This window comes from Hypanus sabinus, chromosome 14, assembly GCF_030144855.1.
Source record: "Hypanus sabinus isolate sHypSab1 chromosome 14, sHypSab1.hap1, whole genome shotgun sequence".
Lineage (NCBI taxonomy): Eukaryota > Metazoa > Chordata > Chondrichthyes > Myliobatiformes > Dasyatidae > Hypanus > Hypanus sabinus.
The window spans coordinates 97,935,656-97,956,366 of NC_082719.1; the positions used below are offsets into that span (position 1 = coordinate 97,935,656).

General features: G+C 39.6%; 1 protein-coding gene across 1 annotated transcript in view; it reads left to right on the forward strand.

The window, feature by feature from the left end:
* Positions 1 to 18,790, forward strand: part of txnl1 (thioredoxin-like 1) — a 32,324-nt gene extending 13,534 nt beyond the window's left edge. The window contains exons 4-8 of the mRNA XM_059989686.1: positions 2,767 to 2,889; positions 7,100 to 7,169; positions 8,180 to 8,352; positions 10,870 to 10,974; positions 15,979 to 18,790. Of these exons, the coding sequence (XP_059845669.1) occupies positions 2,767 to 2,889; positions 7,100 to 7,169; positions 8,180 to 8,352; positions 10,870 to 10,974; positions 15,979 to 16,008 (501 nt within the window). The 3' untranslated portion in view covers positions 16,009 to 18,790. The remainder of the gene's footprint in view (positions 1 to 2,766; positions 2,890 to 7,099; positions 7,170 to 8,179; positions 8,353 to 10,869; positions 10,975 to 15,978) is intronic.
* The last annotated feature ends 1,921 nt before the right edge of the window (positions 18,791 to 20,711 follow it).

A 20,711-nucleotide genomic window follows, 5' to 3' on the forward strand; every position in this document is an offset into this window, starting at 1 on the left:
TTTCATATCATCCCAGAATATTTTAAAGTGTTGTTTCTACTCCTTCCCACCCCACGTTATGGGGAACTCATCTTTGGGATATGAGAGTAAACTGAAGCATGTGTTGGAAACTGTACAGTTCTGTAGCAGAGATTGATTCCTATCTTTTATAACGAAGTGTTGCCTTTGAAAGTGGAAGATGAATTTTTTTGCTGTTGAGTCTAAAATAAGAAACTCTTTGAAAATCACAAAACTCTAGTTATACCCTCTCAATCTTTTTATTTATTTATTGAGATACTGTGCAGAATAGGCCCTTCTGGCCCTTTGAGCCACGCAGCGCTTGACTTAACCTCAGCTGAATTACAAGATGATTGACAATGACCAATTAACCTACTAAACGATGTGTCTTTGGACTGTGGGAGGAAACCAAAGCATTTGGAGAAAATCCACTCATTCCAAATGATGTTGGAATTGAACTCTTAAACCCTGATGTTCCAAACTACATAGCATCATGCTAACCGTCATACTACCGTGGCACCCTATCTCGTACCTGAGACTTCACAGCTACGCTGATGAAATCAAGTACAGTGCAAGTTGAAATGTAGAAACTAGAAGGCATGTGACAATACTTTGGTGTCAAAGGACCATAATTTCAATTTGAGTCCACTAAATTTGTGGCATGGATAAGTGCATAGCAACTATCTTTAGAGACATGAAGTAAATGCTTCAGTATATTTTCCTGCTGAAGTTCTCAGTGCGGTACAGGAAACAAGATGCTTTAAGATTTAATGCTCGCATCAGTGTCAAAATAATAAGTATTTTTAAATTGCTGTGTACCCCATTAATAGCTATGTGTATAATGGCATGGGTGTTATGATTAGCCTTTGAATCACTGGTTATTAGGCGGTCTAATTTTGAGTCGAAGAACTAAGTTAACATGTCTGGGTTTTGAAAAGACTGTTGTGGAAGGTCACCAAAGCATACTTGGGATTGGAGGATTAAATTATGTGGAGAAATGAAAGAAGTCAGGATTATTATTTTGACTAGTGAAGGGGAAAGGAAAGATTTAATAGAGATGCTCCAGATCATAAACATGGATAAAGAAAAACTGCTTCCATTAACCAGCTGTCAATTAAAATAATTAACAAAAACAGTGAATTGGGAACCTCTTATAATGAATTGTTAGAATTATGAGTACATGGAAAAAGAGAACATTTAGCAGTAACTTGCATGAAGTAATGTGTGGGGAAAAGCAGAGAACTGGAACTAATTGTTTGACTCTGTGAGGAATGGTTTCTTTTTGTGTATGATTTGTGATAGAGTCCAGCCTTACTTGCATCTTATCTAATGATGTTTTCATCTGAATTCAGGAACATTTTGAGAGAAGTATATCATTGGTGTCTCCCAGAGTTTGGTATCATCCAAGCTATATGCACTGCAGTCGCATTTCTGTTGATATCTGCAACTGGCATAGTAGATCACAGGTTTCCTTCTGCACTACATCATTCCATGAGCATACTGCGTGTGCTTAAATTTATGGAGTGAGACTCAAGTGTGAGAGTACAATCACAAAATCAAGGCTTTCATCCACTTTTTTTTGGTCAGGATGTACTTGAATGCCTTGGAAAATAACCCAGTATTAATTAAGTGCATTTCTTTTAGATATCCAGTTTTCATTATTTGCAGTTAGCCAAAAGCTGCTTAGTAACTTAGAATTCTTCTTAATCTGTTTTAAAATAATGAAGTTAATTAATAAACTCTTAGTCTTATAGTTAATTATCCCAAGGCATGGTTAGATAAATGTGTATGGGAAGGATTTTTAATGTATCCCTAAGTAAACTGTCCAGATAATCCAAGGGGAGAGAATCTTCTGGAGAGAACATCATTTGGGTTGCTGCTGTTTCTGGCAAAAGCAAAATTCATGGTTTCAATTCTGAAGTATTCTGGCCTGAAAATGAGTAAGGATTGTTTTTAGATTGTTCTGCTAACCTATGCATTGGAGCCAGACTGTTCTGCTTATACAGAATCAAGTCTAATCTGACCGGCAAGTATCGTGAAATTTGTTGTTTTGTGCCAGCAGTGCACTGAAATGCATAGTAATAAAAACTACAAATTATAGTAAGTATAAATAAATAAGCAGTGTGAAAATCATTAAGTGTATATAAAATAAATTAATAAATTTAGTAGCGTGAAAATGCAGCTCCTGTGCATTAGAGCCAGTGCTTGTAAGTGCTCAGTTGGTAAAGGGTGGATAAGCATTTAAAACAAAGTGATAATAGTTCTTACTGATTTTTTTTAAAGCTGCAAGCTTAAATAGTTAGAATTTGAGTAGCGTCAGAATTTTCAAATGTGCTATAAATGTTTGGTGGCATTAAATGAATACCATACAAAGTTTAAGTGTTTAGTTAAAATTTGCTAAGGTTTTTCTTTTTTAGATTCTTCATCATGCCTCGATCCCAGTGCCTGGAGTGAATATATTATTTATTTATTAAGGTGCTGTTTGGATTAGGTCCTTCCAGCACTTTGAGCTGCATAGCCCAACAACCCCGATTTAACCCTTGCCTAATCACGGGGCAGTTTACAATGACCAATTAGCTTACTAACCGATACTTCTTTGGACTGGATGAGGAAACTGCAGCACCCTGGGGAAACCCACTCCTGATCTTCCTTTGCACTGCCCTTGCTTTTCCTGCATACATTTGACCTTGTAATCTATGATTACACAATATAAACTGGAGGTAATTACTCAGTGAAATTAATCTAATTTCTTAATATCTTGTTTTTCAGATGGATCTGATGCCATTTATAAATAAGGCTGGCTGTGAATGTCTAAATGAAAGTGATGAATATGGATTTGATAATTGTCTACAGAAAGACACAACTTATTTGGAATCTGATTGTGATGAACAAGTATGGATTTTAATATTTTCAATAAGTGTTTGTATTTTCTGATAAAATATTTTAATTCATGGTTTTGTATACTCCAGATTGAGTGTTGCACCCTTGCAAAACTCCATGGAGAAATATCTTCTTCATTCAGTAAAAGATTAATTGTTTTCACTGCATTTTGATGTATTTAAAAAATGGCATCCAAGTTCAGTCAGGTTGACTGTAAAGTTTATAAAGTTGACACTTTTCTGAAAAATGCTGGATGAAATTTTGTTGGGAAATGTCATTTTGGGAGTTCAACATTGGCAATCCTGAACTTAAGTCTCAACCAGTGTATCTGACAGTACAGTAAGCATAGAGAATACATCCCAGAAAAGAAAGTGATCAAAAGCCAAGTATTTTCATGCACTTTTTCAGCAAAGGCAGTGCTTTGTTCTTGTTTGCATGGGAGGTATGTGGTATTAAAATTAACCAGTTTGTATCAGATTAAAAGGGGTAACAGCAGGGCAGGGGCTATGCTGACAATTGAACTGAGCCCAAAGATAGTACTTTTTAGGGGAAATTGTACATTGAACACTGTTCTCAAGTTAAAGCCAGACGCACCATTGACCCATCTGTCACAGGTAATTAAATACTGCTTGGAAAAACCATCAATTAAAAGGACCCTGCTAATAACTTAAAAAAAAAATCTTTTTGGAAATGTTTCTTGCATGTTAGTGGATGGGTCAGATTTGTTTTGCAATCAAGGAAGCTGTGATCATTGTAATCATTACAATAATCATTGTAATTGATGAAAGTTCTTCTTTTTAAGGAAGAGTTGATGAGTGTGTGTAATTCCCAGGCAATTAACATTTAACCCAGTTGAAGTAATGTGAAATGAGCTTGCCCAGTCCCTTTTAACCATCGTAATGACTGCAAGAACTATGATGCAAGTGGTGGTGGATAGTGACACAGTGATGCTGGATGCTGCTTTCACTAGTTCTTTGTTAATACTACATTTGCAGAATTACACCACTTCAGATATCTTAGATGTATATAGTTTGGGTGCCTAAGCAATAGTGTTGTCTTGTCCATGCTGCACCAACCGCCGCCACTGGGCTATAAACGTGCAGGAGCACTGTGTGGTTAAGTGCCTTGCTCAAGGACACACATGCTGCCTCAGCTGAGGTTCGAATTAATGACCTTCAGGTCGCTAGCCCAAAGCCTTAACCACTTGGCTACACGCCAATACTGTATTGTACAGTATTATAATAGTTTTGTGTATTGCACTGTACTACTGTTGTACTGCTGTTCCTAAAGAAACGAGATTTCATGACATATGTGAGTGATGATAAACCTGATGCTGATATGTGTCTCTGTTGTGGACTGAGAGTGAGAAGGGGGTAGGGAGAGGGGAATCATGGTTGGGATAAGGGGAAGAAAGTGGGGAGAGAGCTGGAACCATCAGAGAGATGTCCAATAAACTAATTGTTTGGAATCAAGTGATCTTGCTGGGTATCTCAGGGCTGGGTGTGCTTGCACCCACTCCATCCCCTGCTCCTGGCACTCTTCTCTGCCACTTGTCCCACATCCCTCTCGCAGTACTCTACCCTCACCATTCTAAACATCCTTTGCTCCTGCCAAATTTTAAATTTCGCTGTCTGCTCCACATTGACAAATATGGTGAGTGCTATGCAAAAGTCTTAGGCACTTCAGCTATAAGTGAGGGGTGATTGATAAGTTTGTGGCCTAAGGTAGAAGGAGTCAATTTTAGAAAACCTAGTATATTTATGTTTCAACATAGTCCTCTCCTACATTTACACACTTAGTCCAGTGGTCGTGCAGCATATGGATCTTGGACCTCCAGAAAGTGTCCATAGCAGGGGTGATTGATAAGTTTGTGGCCTAAGGTAGAAGGAGATGAGTTATTAACTTCAAACTTTCTGCATAATCACTCAGAGTTCAAATGCATGTGCATGTAACGGGAGGTGTATAACTCATCTCCTTCTACCTTAGGCCACGAACTTATCAATGACCCATGCTGTGGACATTTTCTGGAGCTCCAAGATCCATATGTTCCATGACTGCTAGACTAAGTGTGTAAATGTAGGAGAGCACTATGTTGAAACATAAATGTGATAGGTTTTCTGAAATTGACTCCTTCTACCTTAGGCCACAAACTTATCAATCACCCCTGGTATATCTGCCTAAGACTTTTGCACAATATTGTATTGTGCCAATAGATTTCAGATGAAAGCTGAATGCTTGAATACACTGCTTCGAAGCATTTCATATAGATCCAGCAGCAAGAGTGGAGAATATCAACCCTTTTCACCAGGGTGGAGATCTTGCAGTTGTAAGGTCAACTAAACATTTTTTAAAAAAGGTCATGTGGCATCCATAGAGCTAATGCTTCAGACTCATAACTTTTAATCAGAGCTGCCAGATGTGTTTTTTTTTAAAAAAAGGGAAGTCTGGTTATCTGAAAGTATTGAGTTCAGTTTCAAGGGTTAATGGGTGTAATTTATCAGGTTGAAAGAAGGGATGCCATTCTTGTGGAACAAAGAGGGGAAATGTAGCACTGTGAAATAGCGAAGTCACAGACAACCAGAAGCTTGTGATTATGTTCATAGGGTGTTCTGCAAAATAATCACCCATTCTGCACTTGTGAAATTAAATCTTACTGGAGTAACACACAAAATGCTGGAGGAATTCAGCAGGTCCGGTGGCATCTATGGAGAGGAATAAGCAGTTGAAGAGTGCTGCCCCAAAACATTGACTATTTATTCCCCTTTGGGGATGTTGCCTGATCTGTGTTCCTTCAGCATTTTGTGGGTGTTTCTCTGGATTTCTAGCAGTGCAGAATTTGTGTTTAAAATCTTGTAGGGTAACTCTGAATGCCATGGTAAGGCTGAAGAAATGGTTAGTGTGTCCTTAGCAGTCAACATTTGAATACAATAGAGAGTATATGGTAAATCCAGTTGAATTTGAACCTTGGAAATCAGGCTGATGTCATAGTTGAACTGAAAATGTAAGAATTGTTAATAATGTTGTGATACTTAAGAAAATGACACTTTACAGACTTAGCAAAAATGACCATATTAGTTGTTTTCCACTTTGAATTTTACGTGAACACTACCTTGTTAATTTCTCTTTTGCAGTATTTATTTTTTATTGTAACCTTTAGTAATTGTTTTGTCTTGCACTGTACCGCTGCCACAAAAACAACAAATTTCAGAAGTGTCAGTGTTTATAAACCTAATTCTGATTTTGTACAATGTCATTTTGAGAAAATAGAAAAAGAATAGATCACTGTGGTCTAAGAGGAGGAGCAGATGTTCTGAGGGTAGCGTTCACTTACCTAATGTGCTGATTAAAGTTGTCATCTCCAAATCCATTAGTTAACATTGGCAACAGCTTTCAGCTTCCCAGCTATTTACTTCATCCCTCTCCCTCCAGGTTTCACCTATCACCTTGTTTCTCTCTCCCCTCTCCCCACTTTTTAAATCTACTCCTCAGTTTTTTTCTTTCTCCAGTCTGTCAAAGAGTTTTAGTCCAAAATGTCGACTGTACTTTTTTCCATAGATGCTGCCTGGCCTGCTGAGTTCTTCCAGCATTTTGTGTGTGTTCCTTAGTTACAGAGAGTGAAGTTCAGATAGACAAAGTTAAGTGCAAGGCCAAGATGAGGTAGATTGTGAAGTCAAGTGCACAATTCATTATACTTGGACTGTTGAGTAGCTTTTTAACAGCAAGATAGATGCTGTTCTTGAGCCAGGTGGTATGTGCTTTTAGGCATTTGTATCTTCTGTCTGATGGAAAGTGGAGAAGAAAGAATGTTCGCAGTGACCAGGGTCTTTGATTTTGCTGCTTTAGTGAGGCAGTGACAAATGTAAACAGAGTCCATAGAGGGGAAACTTGCTCACAACTCTCTGCGGTTTCTTGCTGCCATATTGAATCATTGTGCATCTAGATAGAATGCTCTCTATGGTGTATTTAAAACAATTGATAATCTTAGAAAAAACTTCATTGTACAGCCTGAAATGAAATGTAGTAATCTGCCTTGCAAGTATTTGAAGTAAATGGGATAGATGCATTTATGGAGACATGAGAAAGCTGGGAGGGGATTGCTAAAAGGTGGAATGAATTGTGAGGAGGCTTCAATGGGTAAGCATTGAAGCAATGGATAAATTGGACTGAATATGTTTCCATGTTGCAATCTCAGAAAATTAAACTACTTTTCTTTTTGAAATAGCTTCTTGTGACAATAGCATTTAACCAGCCAGTCAAACTTTATTCAATGAGGCTTCAGGCTCCTGAGAACGGTGAGTCATAATATTTGGTTTATCTTTTTGTATATATAATGTTCTGTGTTGCTGTAATTTATTTGTCTTTGCTGTGATGAGTATGTACATAAGCATGACTAAACATGCTTAATCTTGGAACAGTCTTGATGGGCAGAATGGCCTAATTCTGAAACTGTCTTATGGTCTTCTCAAACTTACCTCAACAATGTTACCTCTCCCCTTCTCCCCTGATCTTTCTTGAGCCTTGCTGTATTTTGATTTTCTCTTTACACCAACATATTGTTTTAATCACTGTAGACTCTTTGTGGTGTCTTCATGCTCCAAAAGTAATTAATGTCAATGTCCATCCAATTTCATTCACTTCATTTAACTAAGCTAAATGCTTTCTTAGTTGCTAATGTATTTTGAGAGTTATTTTTATAATAATCATTGGTGTTTGTTATACTTGTGTAACGATGCTTCCCAAAGGGGAAAATAGTGAAATGGTTATGAATTTTTTTAGACTTTCTATTGACTACTTGAGGATGGCAGGATGGAGATGTGTCTCTTTCAAAGGAGGTGTAAAACGCTCCGTTAACCTGCAGTTCACCTTTGGGCAAGATGTAGCACCTGTTTAGCCCCTCCCCCCAATCAGGGTCACATGAAGCCATGAGAGCAGGTAATGGATGGTCATATGAGCAGCTGATGCATATCACAAGCTCTGGTTATGCGACCAGTGATGCCAGGTAAACAGTCACTAAAGAGTATTGATAATGGCTGGGGTCACCCGTCTTGTAAAGATGCTGCCCAGAGAAAGCAATGGTAAACCACTTTTGTAAGAATTTGCCAAGAGCAATCATAGTCATGGATAGACTATGATTGCCCATGTCAATATGACATGGCACATAATGATGATTAATTAATTGTACCTAGTTTTGCATCAATATATCACTTGAACCATTTGTAAACCATTAAGAAAAGTCTTAATCAATGCCAAGAGCTAGTCAAGTAATTCATAACAAAAGCATTTAATATTTTTGAACTCACAGGCCGTGGACCCAAGTTTGTAAAAATATTCACCAATCTGCCACGTTCATTTGATTTTGATGATGCGGAAAGAAGTGAACCAACTCAAACTCTGGAGTTAACGCCAGATGATGTTAAAGAAGATGGAGTTGTCCCACTGCGTTACGTCAAATTTCAGAATATTAATAGTGTAACAGTAAGTTAGAAATGTCCATTGAATATGTGGTCACACTTACCTTTCTGAATATATAGCTAAACACTACTAATGACGTCTTGTGAGCCAAAGAGCCTGTACTATGCTAAACTGACTAAGTAAAAAATAGGTTTCTTTAAAGAGCAGAATTAATGTTTGTTCAGCGATGAAAATGATGCCAGAAAATGTATAATGAAGAACATTGCAATATGTAGACCTGATCTTGCTGGGTTGTGTCATCTCACATTTTCTACCAAATGCACTTCAGCTGAACAGGAAATAGAAGTGAAAGCTCTGTGATAAGGGCAGCAGTAATTGGGGGCCTACTTCAGTGTCTGGGTAAACTGTGTCCTTAACTGAATAACATTGAAGGAGTTAGAGGGTTGAACTAGATTCAAATTGGACACAGAAATCAAGTTCAAGTTTATTGTCATCTGACTGTACATGCCACAGCCAAACGAAATGATGTTCCTCCAGACCACGCTGCACCCACAAAACAAATATTACACGACACATTAAACAAGATTACCATAAATAAATTAATAAAATATTATGTAGCACACACAAAATGCTGGTGGAACGCAGCAGGTCAGGCAGCATCTATTAGGGAGAAGCACTGTCGACGTTTTGGGCCGAGATCCTTCGTCAGGATTAGAATAAGATATTATTCTTTCTTTTCAAATCTTACTATTATCCAAAATACAAGAGTACATCGAAGTAAGTAACACTTACAATGTCTCAAAAGAGGAAAAAAAAACAATATTAAGAATTGAAAAACATGGTGACACAAAAGAAAGAAGAAAAGGAAAAAAAAAACCTACTAAAGCAAGAAAAAAAGTGAGAGGAAAAAAAAGACCCCATTAGGTGTTCAACCCTGGAGGCCATGCGTCATACAAAAAGCTTCTAAAGATAAACATCAAACCGCCAGCAAAAGAAATTATACCAAAATTTACAATAAAATAAAATATTTTTCAAATTGCATGCAGAGCACAGCACTGTTAAGCAGTACATATCTCGCTGTCCTAATGCAAATATAATGTTGCATGGAGAGACCATGAGAGCAGAATTGGGCCATTCAACCCATCAAGTTTGCTCTGCCATTCCATCACGGCTGATTCATTATTACTCTAAACCCCATTCCCCTCCTCCCCATGACCTTTGACACCCTGACTAATCAAGAAACAATCAACCTCCACTGTAGATACACCCAATGACTTGGCCTCCACAGCTGTCTGTGGCAGTGAATTCCAGAGATTCACTGAAAGAGAGAGAGAAACAAAAATAGAATCAGTTATTTTAAAATCTGCCCCATAGTTCACTGAAGGAAAAATACTGCTCTTTTAAATTATTTGCATTTGCACACAATTTGATTGGCAGTTATATTGTTTAAAGAGTGCTTCTGTGATTCCTGTATTTGGAGGCATTACCAAGTCCAGCAAGTTGTGGAAAAAGTAAGTTGACAGTGGGTCATTAAATGCGTGAACCATACTGCTATTGTGCAGCAGCTTAATCGACCAGTTTCTGGTCATTTGCATTCTGAAAAGTTTTACTACTACAACCTCTGGCTAGTTTGCGCAGTAACTAGCAAAAAAATTAGAGAGAAACAGTACTTAGATTTTCAGAAGGCTTTTGCTGAGGTCTGGCATAATGGCATGTAGCATACTGGTTAATAAAATGTTATTACACTGCCACTAAACCAAGTTCAGTTCTGCTGTCCGCAAGGAGTTTATATGTTTTGCCTGTGACTGTACCGGTTTCCGCTGGATGCTCCAGGCTACTCCCACATTTCAAAGACTTGTGGGTTAAGGTTAGTATTGAGGGATATGGATATAGTCAGGGGGAAAAGGACCTGATAGAAAAACACCCACATTCTTCATGACTGCTAACACTTCAGTGCCTGTATGTGTTCTAGAAACGTATGTCAATCACAGAGTATCATTTCTTCTAGTTTTGGAAATAATTATATTAAGATAACTTCAAAGAAAAATTGCAGCCTTACATTACCATGTCAATGCTTTTTCTTCCTTGACTCGCTACCATCAGGGACGAGGTACAGGAGCCTGAAGGCACATACTCAATGATTCCGGAATAGTTTCTTCTCCTCTGCCATCAGATTTCTGGATGAGCGTTGATCCCATAAACACTACCTCACTAAATTTTTTCTCTTTTTTTGCACTACTTATTAAGTTTTTAAAATTAAATATATACTTACTGTAATTTATTTTTTATTATTCTGTATTGTACTGCTGCTGTATAACAGATTTCATGACACAGGCCAATGATAGTAGACCTGATTCTGTTTCATTGAGCCACTTCTGCTGTAGTTATCAAACTTGCATTGCAAGCTGAGGGGGTGCTGTTTTTCTACAGGGATTGAACATGAGTATGGATTGTGCAAAATGGGTCAGAAACTGCTTGAGGAGATTCAAGAAAGTGAAGAGCAATATATATATGACTCGGCAGCATAGACAGTGAACTGTTTGTGTACTTTTGTTAAATCTGCTGTCCTTTGGTTTACAGCTTTTTATCAAATCCAACCAAGGTGATGAGGACACCACAAGAATTAACTATCTTGCATTTATTGGAACCCCTGTGCAAACCACAAATATGTTGGACTTCAGGCGGGTGAGTTACACCAGTAACTTCAATTTTCATGTCTTTACTGATAGCTGATCGATTTAGCAGACTTCATTTACTGGTTGCCTGCTAATTAGATGAAGTACTCAGGGCTGACCATTTCTCTGTTTCTGGCTACAGAACATTTATTCCATTGTTGTGCAAGAACAAAGGTGATTCAAGTCAAACAAAACATGCAAGTGGCTTGACCATAGGATATAGGAGCAGAATTGGGCTCTTTGGCCCATCGAGTCTGCTCTGCCATTTCATCATTGCTGATCCATTTCCCTCTCAGCCCCAATCCCCTGCCTTCTCCCTGTATCCCTTCATGCCCTGACTAATCAAGAATGTTATCAACCTCTGCCTTAAATCTTCTCAATGACTTGGCCTCCACAGCTGCCTGTGGCAACAAATTCTACAGATTCCCCCCTCTGGCTAAAGAATTTCCTCTTCATCTCCATTCTGTTGTGAAGCTGTTTCCTTTTACTTGATAGAGGCATATCAAGATGAGGCATAGACTAAATGGATAGCCAAAGACTTTTTCCCCGGGGAGGAAATGGCTAATAGGGGGGTGCATAATTTTAAGGTGATTAGAGGAAAATATAGGGGAGATGTCAGAGGTAGGTTTTTTTTTACACAGAGTGGTGTGTGTGTGTGGAACATGCTGCTAGGCGTGGTGGTAGAGGCAAATACATTATGGGCATATTAAGAAAATGTAGGCACATGGATGATAGAAAAATGGAGGGCTAAGTAGGAGGGAAGGGTTAGATTGATCTTAGAGTAGGTTGAAAGGTCAGCATAACATCGTGGGCCAAAGGACCTGTCCTGTGCTGTTATATTCTCTAAACTAGGGAGAGAGTGCAAGAAGAAAGGTGATTCAAGTCCAAAGTAATAGCATGACCAGGGAGAGAGTAGATACTGTCAATGTTCAGTGTGGTTGCTTTGTGTGGTGTGAGCGGAGATGGGTAAGTTCTTAAATGAAGTATGTTTTGGAGACTAACAAGGAAATTATGGTCCAGTGAGCCTTGTATCAGTGATAGGGAAAACACTGAAGAATACGACAGAAATAGCATCAACTTGCATTTGGAAAAGCATAGAAAAATTAGGCATACTTAACATGACTTTGTGTGGGTAAGATCATGTCTTACAAACTTGATTAGTTTTCTGGGGAGGTGACGAATATGACTGAGCACATAGAAGTAGAAGTTGTATAGATGGACTTGGTTTCAAACCAGGTTTCAGCCAGGTCCCTAATCCAGAATATAAAGGCACATAGAATCCATGAAATCCTGTTAGGTTAGGTACGGAATTGGCTTGATGATAAAAGTTAGTGGTGGAGGGGTGTTACTGCATCTTGAGGACAGGCCTATGGTATTTCGCTAGAACCCCTGTTACTTGTGATATGTACAAAATAGGTGGGATGATTGGTATGTTTACAGTTAATGGAAAAATTGACAGAATTGTGGTTAGTGTGGAAGATTGTCAAAGAGTTCAGCAGCTAATTAGTTTATTATTACCACATTTAGGCCACATTTGGATATTGTGTGATTGCTCTGTTTTGAGAGGTGAATTGATAGAGGAGCATAAGATAAAGAGACATTGATAGAAGTAAACTGCCAATGCTTTTTTCCCCCCAGAGTACAACTGGCTAATACGAAAGGCATAATTTTAAGGTGATAGGAAAGTTTCGGGGGGATGTTGGAGGTAGATTTTTATACAGAAGGTCAAGTGATTGGAATGCACTGCAAGTGGGGTGGTAGAGGCAGATACATTAGGGACATTTAAGAGACTCTTAGATAAGCACATGAATGGTGGTCTATGTGAGAGGGAGGTGTTAAATTGAATATGGAGTAGGTTATAAGGTCAGGCCAACGTTGTGGGTCAAGGACCTGTGTACGATTCAGCAGGAAGGATATTGAGTCTTTGGAGAGAGCACAGAAGACATTCACGGAAAAGGACAGGGCCCTAAGGCACAGAAAGCCAGTGGTATATGTACATAATAATTCACTGAAAGATGCGACACAAGTAGTCAGGGTGACGGGATTGCGCTCCTCAGTCAAGCCATTAAGTACAGGAGATGGTATGTCATATTACAGATGTGCACAAGTTATTTGTTAGGCCACAGTTGGGTTACATACAGTTCTGGCCACCATGGGGGAGAAAAGAAGTTCTGAAAAGATCCACAGCAATGTTGGCTAGACTGAAGGGCTTGAGTTGTAAGGAGGGATTAGATTCCTGGAGTTGAGGCAGCTGAGGGATAATATTGTACATTTTTATACAACTGTAAGACATATGAGTAGGGTAGATGGTCTTTACTCCCGTAAGAAGTTGAGCCTAAAACCAGAGGATATGGATTTAGGATGACTGGAAAGATTTAAAGGAGGCAAAACTACTTGGATCTGTTCCAATTTGCCTACCGGAGCAACAGGTCCACATCGGATGCCATCTCATTGGCTCTTCACTCAACCCTGGAACATCAGGACAGCAAAGATGCTTATATCAGGATGCTCTTTATTGACTAGTAGTAGTAGCAGCCATTGATCCAAGGGGGTCATGGGTTTGCGCCTCTGGTGGACTGTGTCCTCTCCAGGATGAAAGCCTGGACAGGAAGATTTGAAGAACTGTCTGTTTCCCATGCAGCAGGTTCCCCCTCTCCATGTCACTGATGTAGTCCAGGGGAAGGGCAAGCGCCGACAGAGCTTGACACTGCTGTCGTCACAGAAGTTGCCAGAATGAAGATGTAAACAACATCAATCCGCCTTTGGGACCCCATCTCCAGATTTCTTCCTTGGGGTTTGCTCCCGAAGCCTTTCCCATGGGTGGGTATGGTTGCAAGGCAATGGAGGTTTAAAATCAGTTTTCCTTCTCCTAGGCAGGCTGTCGTCCAAGGCTAACAAGCCCTACCTGCCCAAAGCAACTGGTTTTGAGGCGCCAGTTGTCCACCCCCCCCCCCCCCACCCTTCTCAGTAGAAACAGTTCTGCCGGGCCTAGAAGCTAAGCCACACACGAAGGCCAAGAGTTGGACTTTGTTGTCAGAGGCTGTTAGAGATGCATGCCATTTGGAGCACTTTATAGGTAGCGGGAGCTTATCCCCACCACCACCCTGGCTATGACAACCTTAGGAACTACAGCCTTATCGACTACAACTTGGAATTCAATACCAGCGTCCCCTTAAAGCTAATTAATGAACTTCAAGACCTTGGCCTCGATACCTCCTTGTGCAATTAGATCCTCAGTTTCCTCCCTTGCAGACCCTAATTAGTTTGGATTGGCAACAACATCTCAATCACCACGATCACAGGTGCACCACAAGGCTGTGTGCTCAGCCCCTGCTCTACTTACTTTACACTTGTGAGCTAATCACAACTCCAATGCCACATTCAAGTTTGGTGATGACACTACTGTTGTAGGCCAAATCTAAGGTGGTGACAAATTAGCGTATTGGAGAGAGATTGAAAATCTGGCTGAGTGGTGCCATAACAACAACTTCTTTTTCGATGTCAGCAAGATGAAGGAGCTGATTATTGACCTCGGGAGGAGGAAGAAACCAGAGATCCATGAGCCAGTCCTCCTAGGAGGATCAGAGGTGAAGAATATTAACAACATTATATTCCTTGGTGTTATATTTTTTCGGAAGACCAGTCCTGAGCCCAGCACTCACAGCAGTGTCTCTACTTCATTAGGAGTTCGTGAAGATTCAATATGACATCTAAAACTTTAACAAACTTCTATAGATGGATTGTGGAGAGTATATTGACATCACAACTTGCTATGGAAACACCAATTCCCTTGAATGGAAAATCCTACAAAAAGAAATGGATATGGCCCAGTCCATCATGGGTAAAGCCCTCCCCACCAGTGAGCACATCAACATGAATTACTGAGGATGCCCATAGAAAATTGAATTTACTTTGGACTTTGAGACTGGAGCTAAGAGAGAATGAGCTACCGGAAGAGGTGGTTGAGAACAGTACAAGTTGAACATTTAAAAGATATTTGGAGAGGTGTATAGATAGGATAGTTTAGAAAGATGTGGGCCAAACTCAGGCAGATGGGATTAGCATAGGTAGGCAGCTTAACTGGTATGGACAGGTTGGCTAAAAGGCCTGATTTCATACTGTATAATTTGAAGAATATAATTTCAAAAAAGAACTAGTGGATTGAAATTGGTGGCTTGGTATATGTCTAAGGTGAGAGTGAAAAATCCTAAAAGGTTAACTAGTTGCTGGCTAGCGTTCTGAATTTCCTGGCTGAGTTCTGGTTAGCGGATTTTAGACCATCAGACATCAGAGCAGAATTAGGCCATTCAGCCCATTGAGTGCTCTGCCATTCCATGGCTGATTTATTATCCTTTTCGACCCCATTCTCCTACCTTCTCCCCATAACCATTGATGCCATCAACCTCTGCCTTAATATGCCCAATGACGTGGCCACCACAGCCATTTGTGGCAATGAATTCCACAGATTCATCAACCTGTGTCTAAGAACTTCCTCTTCAGCTCTGGTTCTAGACTCCCACTCCCATTATAGGAAGCATCCTCTCCAAATTCACTCATTCTAGGCCTTTCAATATCCGACAGATTTCAATTAAATCCACTGCCCCCCCCCCCCCCCACCCTATTCTTCTAAACTCCAGTGAGCTCAGGCCCAGAGTCACCAATCGCTCCTCCTACATGAACACTTTTATTCCTGTGATGTCCTCTCCTCTGGACCCTCTCTGATGCTAGTATATCCTTTCTTAGATAAGAGGCTTAAAACTGCTCGCAATACTGCCGAGAGTAGTCTGCTAATTACTTATAAAGCCTCAGCATTACATTCTTGCTTTTAACAGGGAAAAGAAATATTTTATAACTTCCGTTGGAACATTTATGTAAGGAGTAAACATTAAGTTTGACCGGTATGATTCATGGGAGTTCTTTCTCACTTTGTGAATTGTCTTGAAAGCACAGTCTTGGCTAAAATGTTGACATTCCTGGATTACATTTTTCACACTTTTTAAAAATTACTTCACAGATTGCTGGAAAGAAAGGAGAAAGCCACTAACTGATTGAAGGACAAAACAGGGTATACATCGATAGGACAACGCTCAGCCAATATTGTACTTTCAGGATCTTTACAATATCATCAACACCATGACTCTCGATTTGGTTCTCTTGTTTCCAGATATGAAAGCAAATCATTCGGTTCAAATATTTTGTGGATTATTCTTGAATGTAATAAACTGGTTTAATTATTTTTGGCAAATGGGAAAATCAACCTGAAGGTCTCATTGGATTGCACCTGGAAGTTAGAGTTGTCCACTTAGTCTTGCTGTAACTAGCCAGCCTAAACGTGGTGATTCTTCTCAAATCTTCACATGGATTCCGGTGGGTGAGCAGGTAGCTGTTCCTCTGAATTTATGAAGTAATAAAGTGATTGCATTTGCTGTCTGTTGACTCCAATGCTAACAGTGTTGAATAATTAAAATAATGTTTACCTAATAGTGACAACTGTGATTTTTCTTTAAAGTCAACAGCAGATACAATTAAAGAAGGATTTGGATATGGCTTAATTCACCAGATTATTAACTTTTTACACTAGGTCTAGTTCAAATTTGATCTGGCTAGCCTTAAACAACTTCTGTCCTTCAATCTTATGAAAATGTCAAGTGCCTCTTTGCCTTGCGATTTCTTCAGAAAGATATTAGAGCATGTGACTTTGTCAGTGAGGTTGAATGAGTCTAATTATAATTTGCATTGGCCCACTTGTAATTCAGTGGGAAAGCCTGGAATCAGACCTCGCCTCCCACCCCGACCACCTGGATTTAAGTTTCACTGCATACTCCTGATCATATCTAATTCTCCAGTTTTGTATGGCAAAAGTACTGTGTTGTCGAGCGTGCTGTGGATATTGAAGCTCTGTCTGCTTCTGTCTCAGGAGAGACAGAGAGGAGCTTGGGGATTAGGCCCAGCATCTTGTCCAATATTTAACCTGCAATCAGCCTCACTGATGATAGGACCTTTGTCAAATTGCTGTACATGGGAGCCTGGGTGTTCAAATTCACTAAACTGCAACAGTAAGTTTTAGAGCTGTTATTTAAAGCAAAGGGAAAATACTGGATTTCATTTGTATGTTAATTGGACTTTAACAGCAAGAATTAATGAAAATTTGTAACAGCAAGAAAAAAACTTTTTTTTGACTATGCTTTCCATGTTGTGAAGAGCAATCTACCTTCTTTTGTGAATGCTGACTGCACCAGAAGGTTCAGTGCTGTCCTAAAACTTCAGCGCTCGAAAGTCACCTTAAACAAGGCTCCTGTGTAGTTCTAAGCATCTAATATCTTTAACCTGTCCCAATGGAAGTGAAATTGACATTCTGCTGCTCTGTGGAACATGTAAAACAAAATGATTATTATAAAATTAAATTCTTACAACTAAGATTCAAAGATATACCAGGCATTTTTCAATTATTGAACAGTTAATCCACAAGTTAGTGCTTGTTGGATGATTGTTTTGTTTTAGCAGAATTCATCTCATAACCTGGGATTTTGCCATAGTTGGGGTGCAGTTGGAGTCAAAGAAATTTTACCTGGAAGCTCTTGTCAGAGAGTATAATCAAATGTTTAAATTATGGCAACACACAAAATGCTGGTGGAATGCAGCAGGCCAGGCAGCATCTGTAGGAAGAAGTACAGTCGACTTTTCGGGCCAAGACCCTTTTGGGATGTCAGTGAGACCTGATGAAGGGTCTCGGCCTGAAATGTCGACTGTACTTCTTCCTTTAGATGCTGCCTGGCCTATGTGTGTTGCTTGAATTTCCAGCATCTGCAGATTTCCTTGTGTTTGCGTGTTTAAATTATGGGTCACTTTGGTTCCTGTGATGATGCAACGGACAGTAGAAGTTGTGGAGAGGTCAATGATAAACCCTTGGAACACACGCTAAATGCTGGGGGATCTTAGCAGACCTACTGAATTCCTCCAGCATTTTGTGTGTGTTGCTTTGGATTTCTAGCATCTGCAGATTTTCTCATGTTAATAAGCCCCTGGAGGGCTTTGAACACGAGGTGATTGTTAAATAAGGATTAGATTTATTTGTCTCTTACATCAAAACATAAATTGCAATGCTTCGTTTTACATCAGCAACCAACACAGTGTGAGGATGTTTTGGGGAACAATCCACATGTGTTGCCATGCTTCTGGCAACGTAGAATGCCCACACCTTACCAACTCTAACCTATATGTCTTTGGAACGGTGGCGAAAACCAGGGTACCCAGAGGTAACTCGAGGTAATAGGGCGAGTGTATAAATTCCTTATAGACAGCGGTGGGAGTTGAACCCTGATTACTGGCACTGTTGCAGTGTTATACTAACAGCTATGCTACTGTGCCGCGCTGTATATGCGGTAGTATAGCAATTAGCATAATGCTATTATGGCCTCGGCAAATGCAGTTAAAATCTGCCACTATCTCAGAGAAATTTCTACATTTTCCCCGTGACCATGCAGTTTTCCTCTGGGTGTTCCAGTTTCCTCTCATATTCCAAAGATGTGCAGGTTAATGGAGTAATTGGTCATATGGGTGTAATTGGGTGGCAGGAGTTAATTGAGGGGTTAATTTGGGGTTACTATGCTGTTACTCTACATTATTAGAGGAAGTAAAATAATTAAGGGTGAAGTGTTTTCCATTAGACTATTTGAAATATTGTTCGTGTATTAATGTTTAACAATGCATGTAAAATGGCAATTTACTTGCAATTAGATTTTTTTTTCACTTGTCAGCCTGAGTATCAACATTTCAAATGTACTTCATGTACCATAAAGTACTTGAGGGCATTAAAGTCTTGAAAGATTGCATTTTTTCTCTCAAAAATTTGTTGATGCATAAACCTCAGAATTGCAGTTTAGAAGCTGTGCTTTTCCCTGCCAATGTTTCCATGCTCAATCAGTCATCAGAATGTAGAAGCCATATTATTAATATAAACACACGAGTTTCTGCAGATGCTGGAAATCCAAAGCAATACACACAAAATGCTGGAAGAATTCACCATGTCGGTCAGCATCTATTGTATAATAATACATAAAATATAATAAACTGTTGATATTTTGGGCTGAGAACTTTCATCAGGAATGGGGAAGAAGCCAGAATAAGAAGGTGGGAAGAGCAAAAGGGGAATACACTGATAGATGAGGGAGAAGGGGTGAAGTAAGAAGCTGGGAGATGATAAGCGGAAGAGATGATGGCCTAAAGAAACGGTCTGAAGATGGTAATCTGTGGAAGAAAGGAAAGGAGGAAGTGATGGGCAGGTGAGTGTGTGTGTTTATATAAACACGCATACCTGCACATTACTGGAAGTTCGATATATTATTTTTTAACCTCCCACTCGGCAGCATTGCATCACTGAAGCACAGTTGTAGAAATCTTGACCTTTGTTTATTACAAAGCATCATCTAACATTAACAGCAGCAGACTTCAGAGTAAATAGTTTTGATTGTGGTGGCAAAATGAGAGAATGTCAGTTCTTGTGGATAGATCATTTTGTAGCCCAAGGTGCTTCCTCCTGCTTCTCTTCATCTCATCCAATTCAGAAGTCTGTCTCCATATCAGTTCATGTTATATCTAAAAATCTATGGATCCACGAATCAAACCTATCGAATGTTGATAGTGTGGCTGCGGAGAGGATGCTTCTTATGGTACGTGTCTTTAAGAGCAGAGAACAGAACCTTACAATAGAGAGGCATTGTTTTAGAATGGAGATGAGGAGGAATTCTTTAGCCAGAGAGTGGTAAATCTGTGGAATTCTTTGCCACAAGCAGCTGTAGAGGCCCAGTCATTATACATACTTAAGTCATAAGTTGATAGATTCTTCATTGGTCAGTGCTTGAGGGATCAGCATAGCTTCCTCAAGGGGAAAATCTTGCCTGGCAGATAAATTGAAATTCTTTGGAGAAATAACAAGCAGGATAGACAAAGGAGAATTGGTTGATGTTGTGTACTTGGATTTTCAGAAGGCCTTTGACAAGGTGCCACACATGAGGCTGCTTAACAAGCTATGAGCCTGTAGTATTACAGGGAAGATTCTACCATGATTAAAACACTGGCTGATTGGCAGGAGATTAAGAGTGGGAATAAAGGGAGCCTTTTCTGGTTGGCTGCCAGTGACTAGTGGTGTTCCACAGGGGTCTGTGTTGCAACCAATTCTTTTTACGTTATATGTCAATGAATTGATGGCTTTATTGCAAAGTTTGCAGCTGAAATGAAGCTAGCTGGAGAGGCAGGTAGTTTTGAGGAAGTAGAGGTTACAGAAGGACTTAGATTTGGAGAAAGGACAAAGAAATGGTTGATGGAATACAGAGTCGGGAAGTGTGTGGTCATGTACTTTGGCAGAAGAAATGAAAGGGTTGACTATCTTCTAAATGGAGAGGAAACAAAATGGGTGCAAAGGAACTTGGATCCTTTTGCAGGATTTTCTAAAGGTTAATTTGCAGGTTGAGTCTGGTGAGGAAGGCAAGTGCAATGTTGGCATTCATTTTAAAAGGACTAGAATATAAAAGCAAGGATGTAATGTTGAAACTTTATAAAGCACCGGTGAGGCATTGGAGTATTGTGAGCAGTTTTGTGCTCCTTAGGAAGGATGTGCTGAAACTGGAGAGGGTGCAAAGGAGGTTAACGGAAATAATTCTAGTACTGAATGGCTTGTCATATGAAGAATGTGTGATGGCTCTGGGTCTGTTTCACTAGAATTCAAAAGAATGAAGAGTGACCTCATTG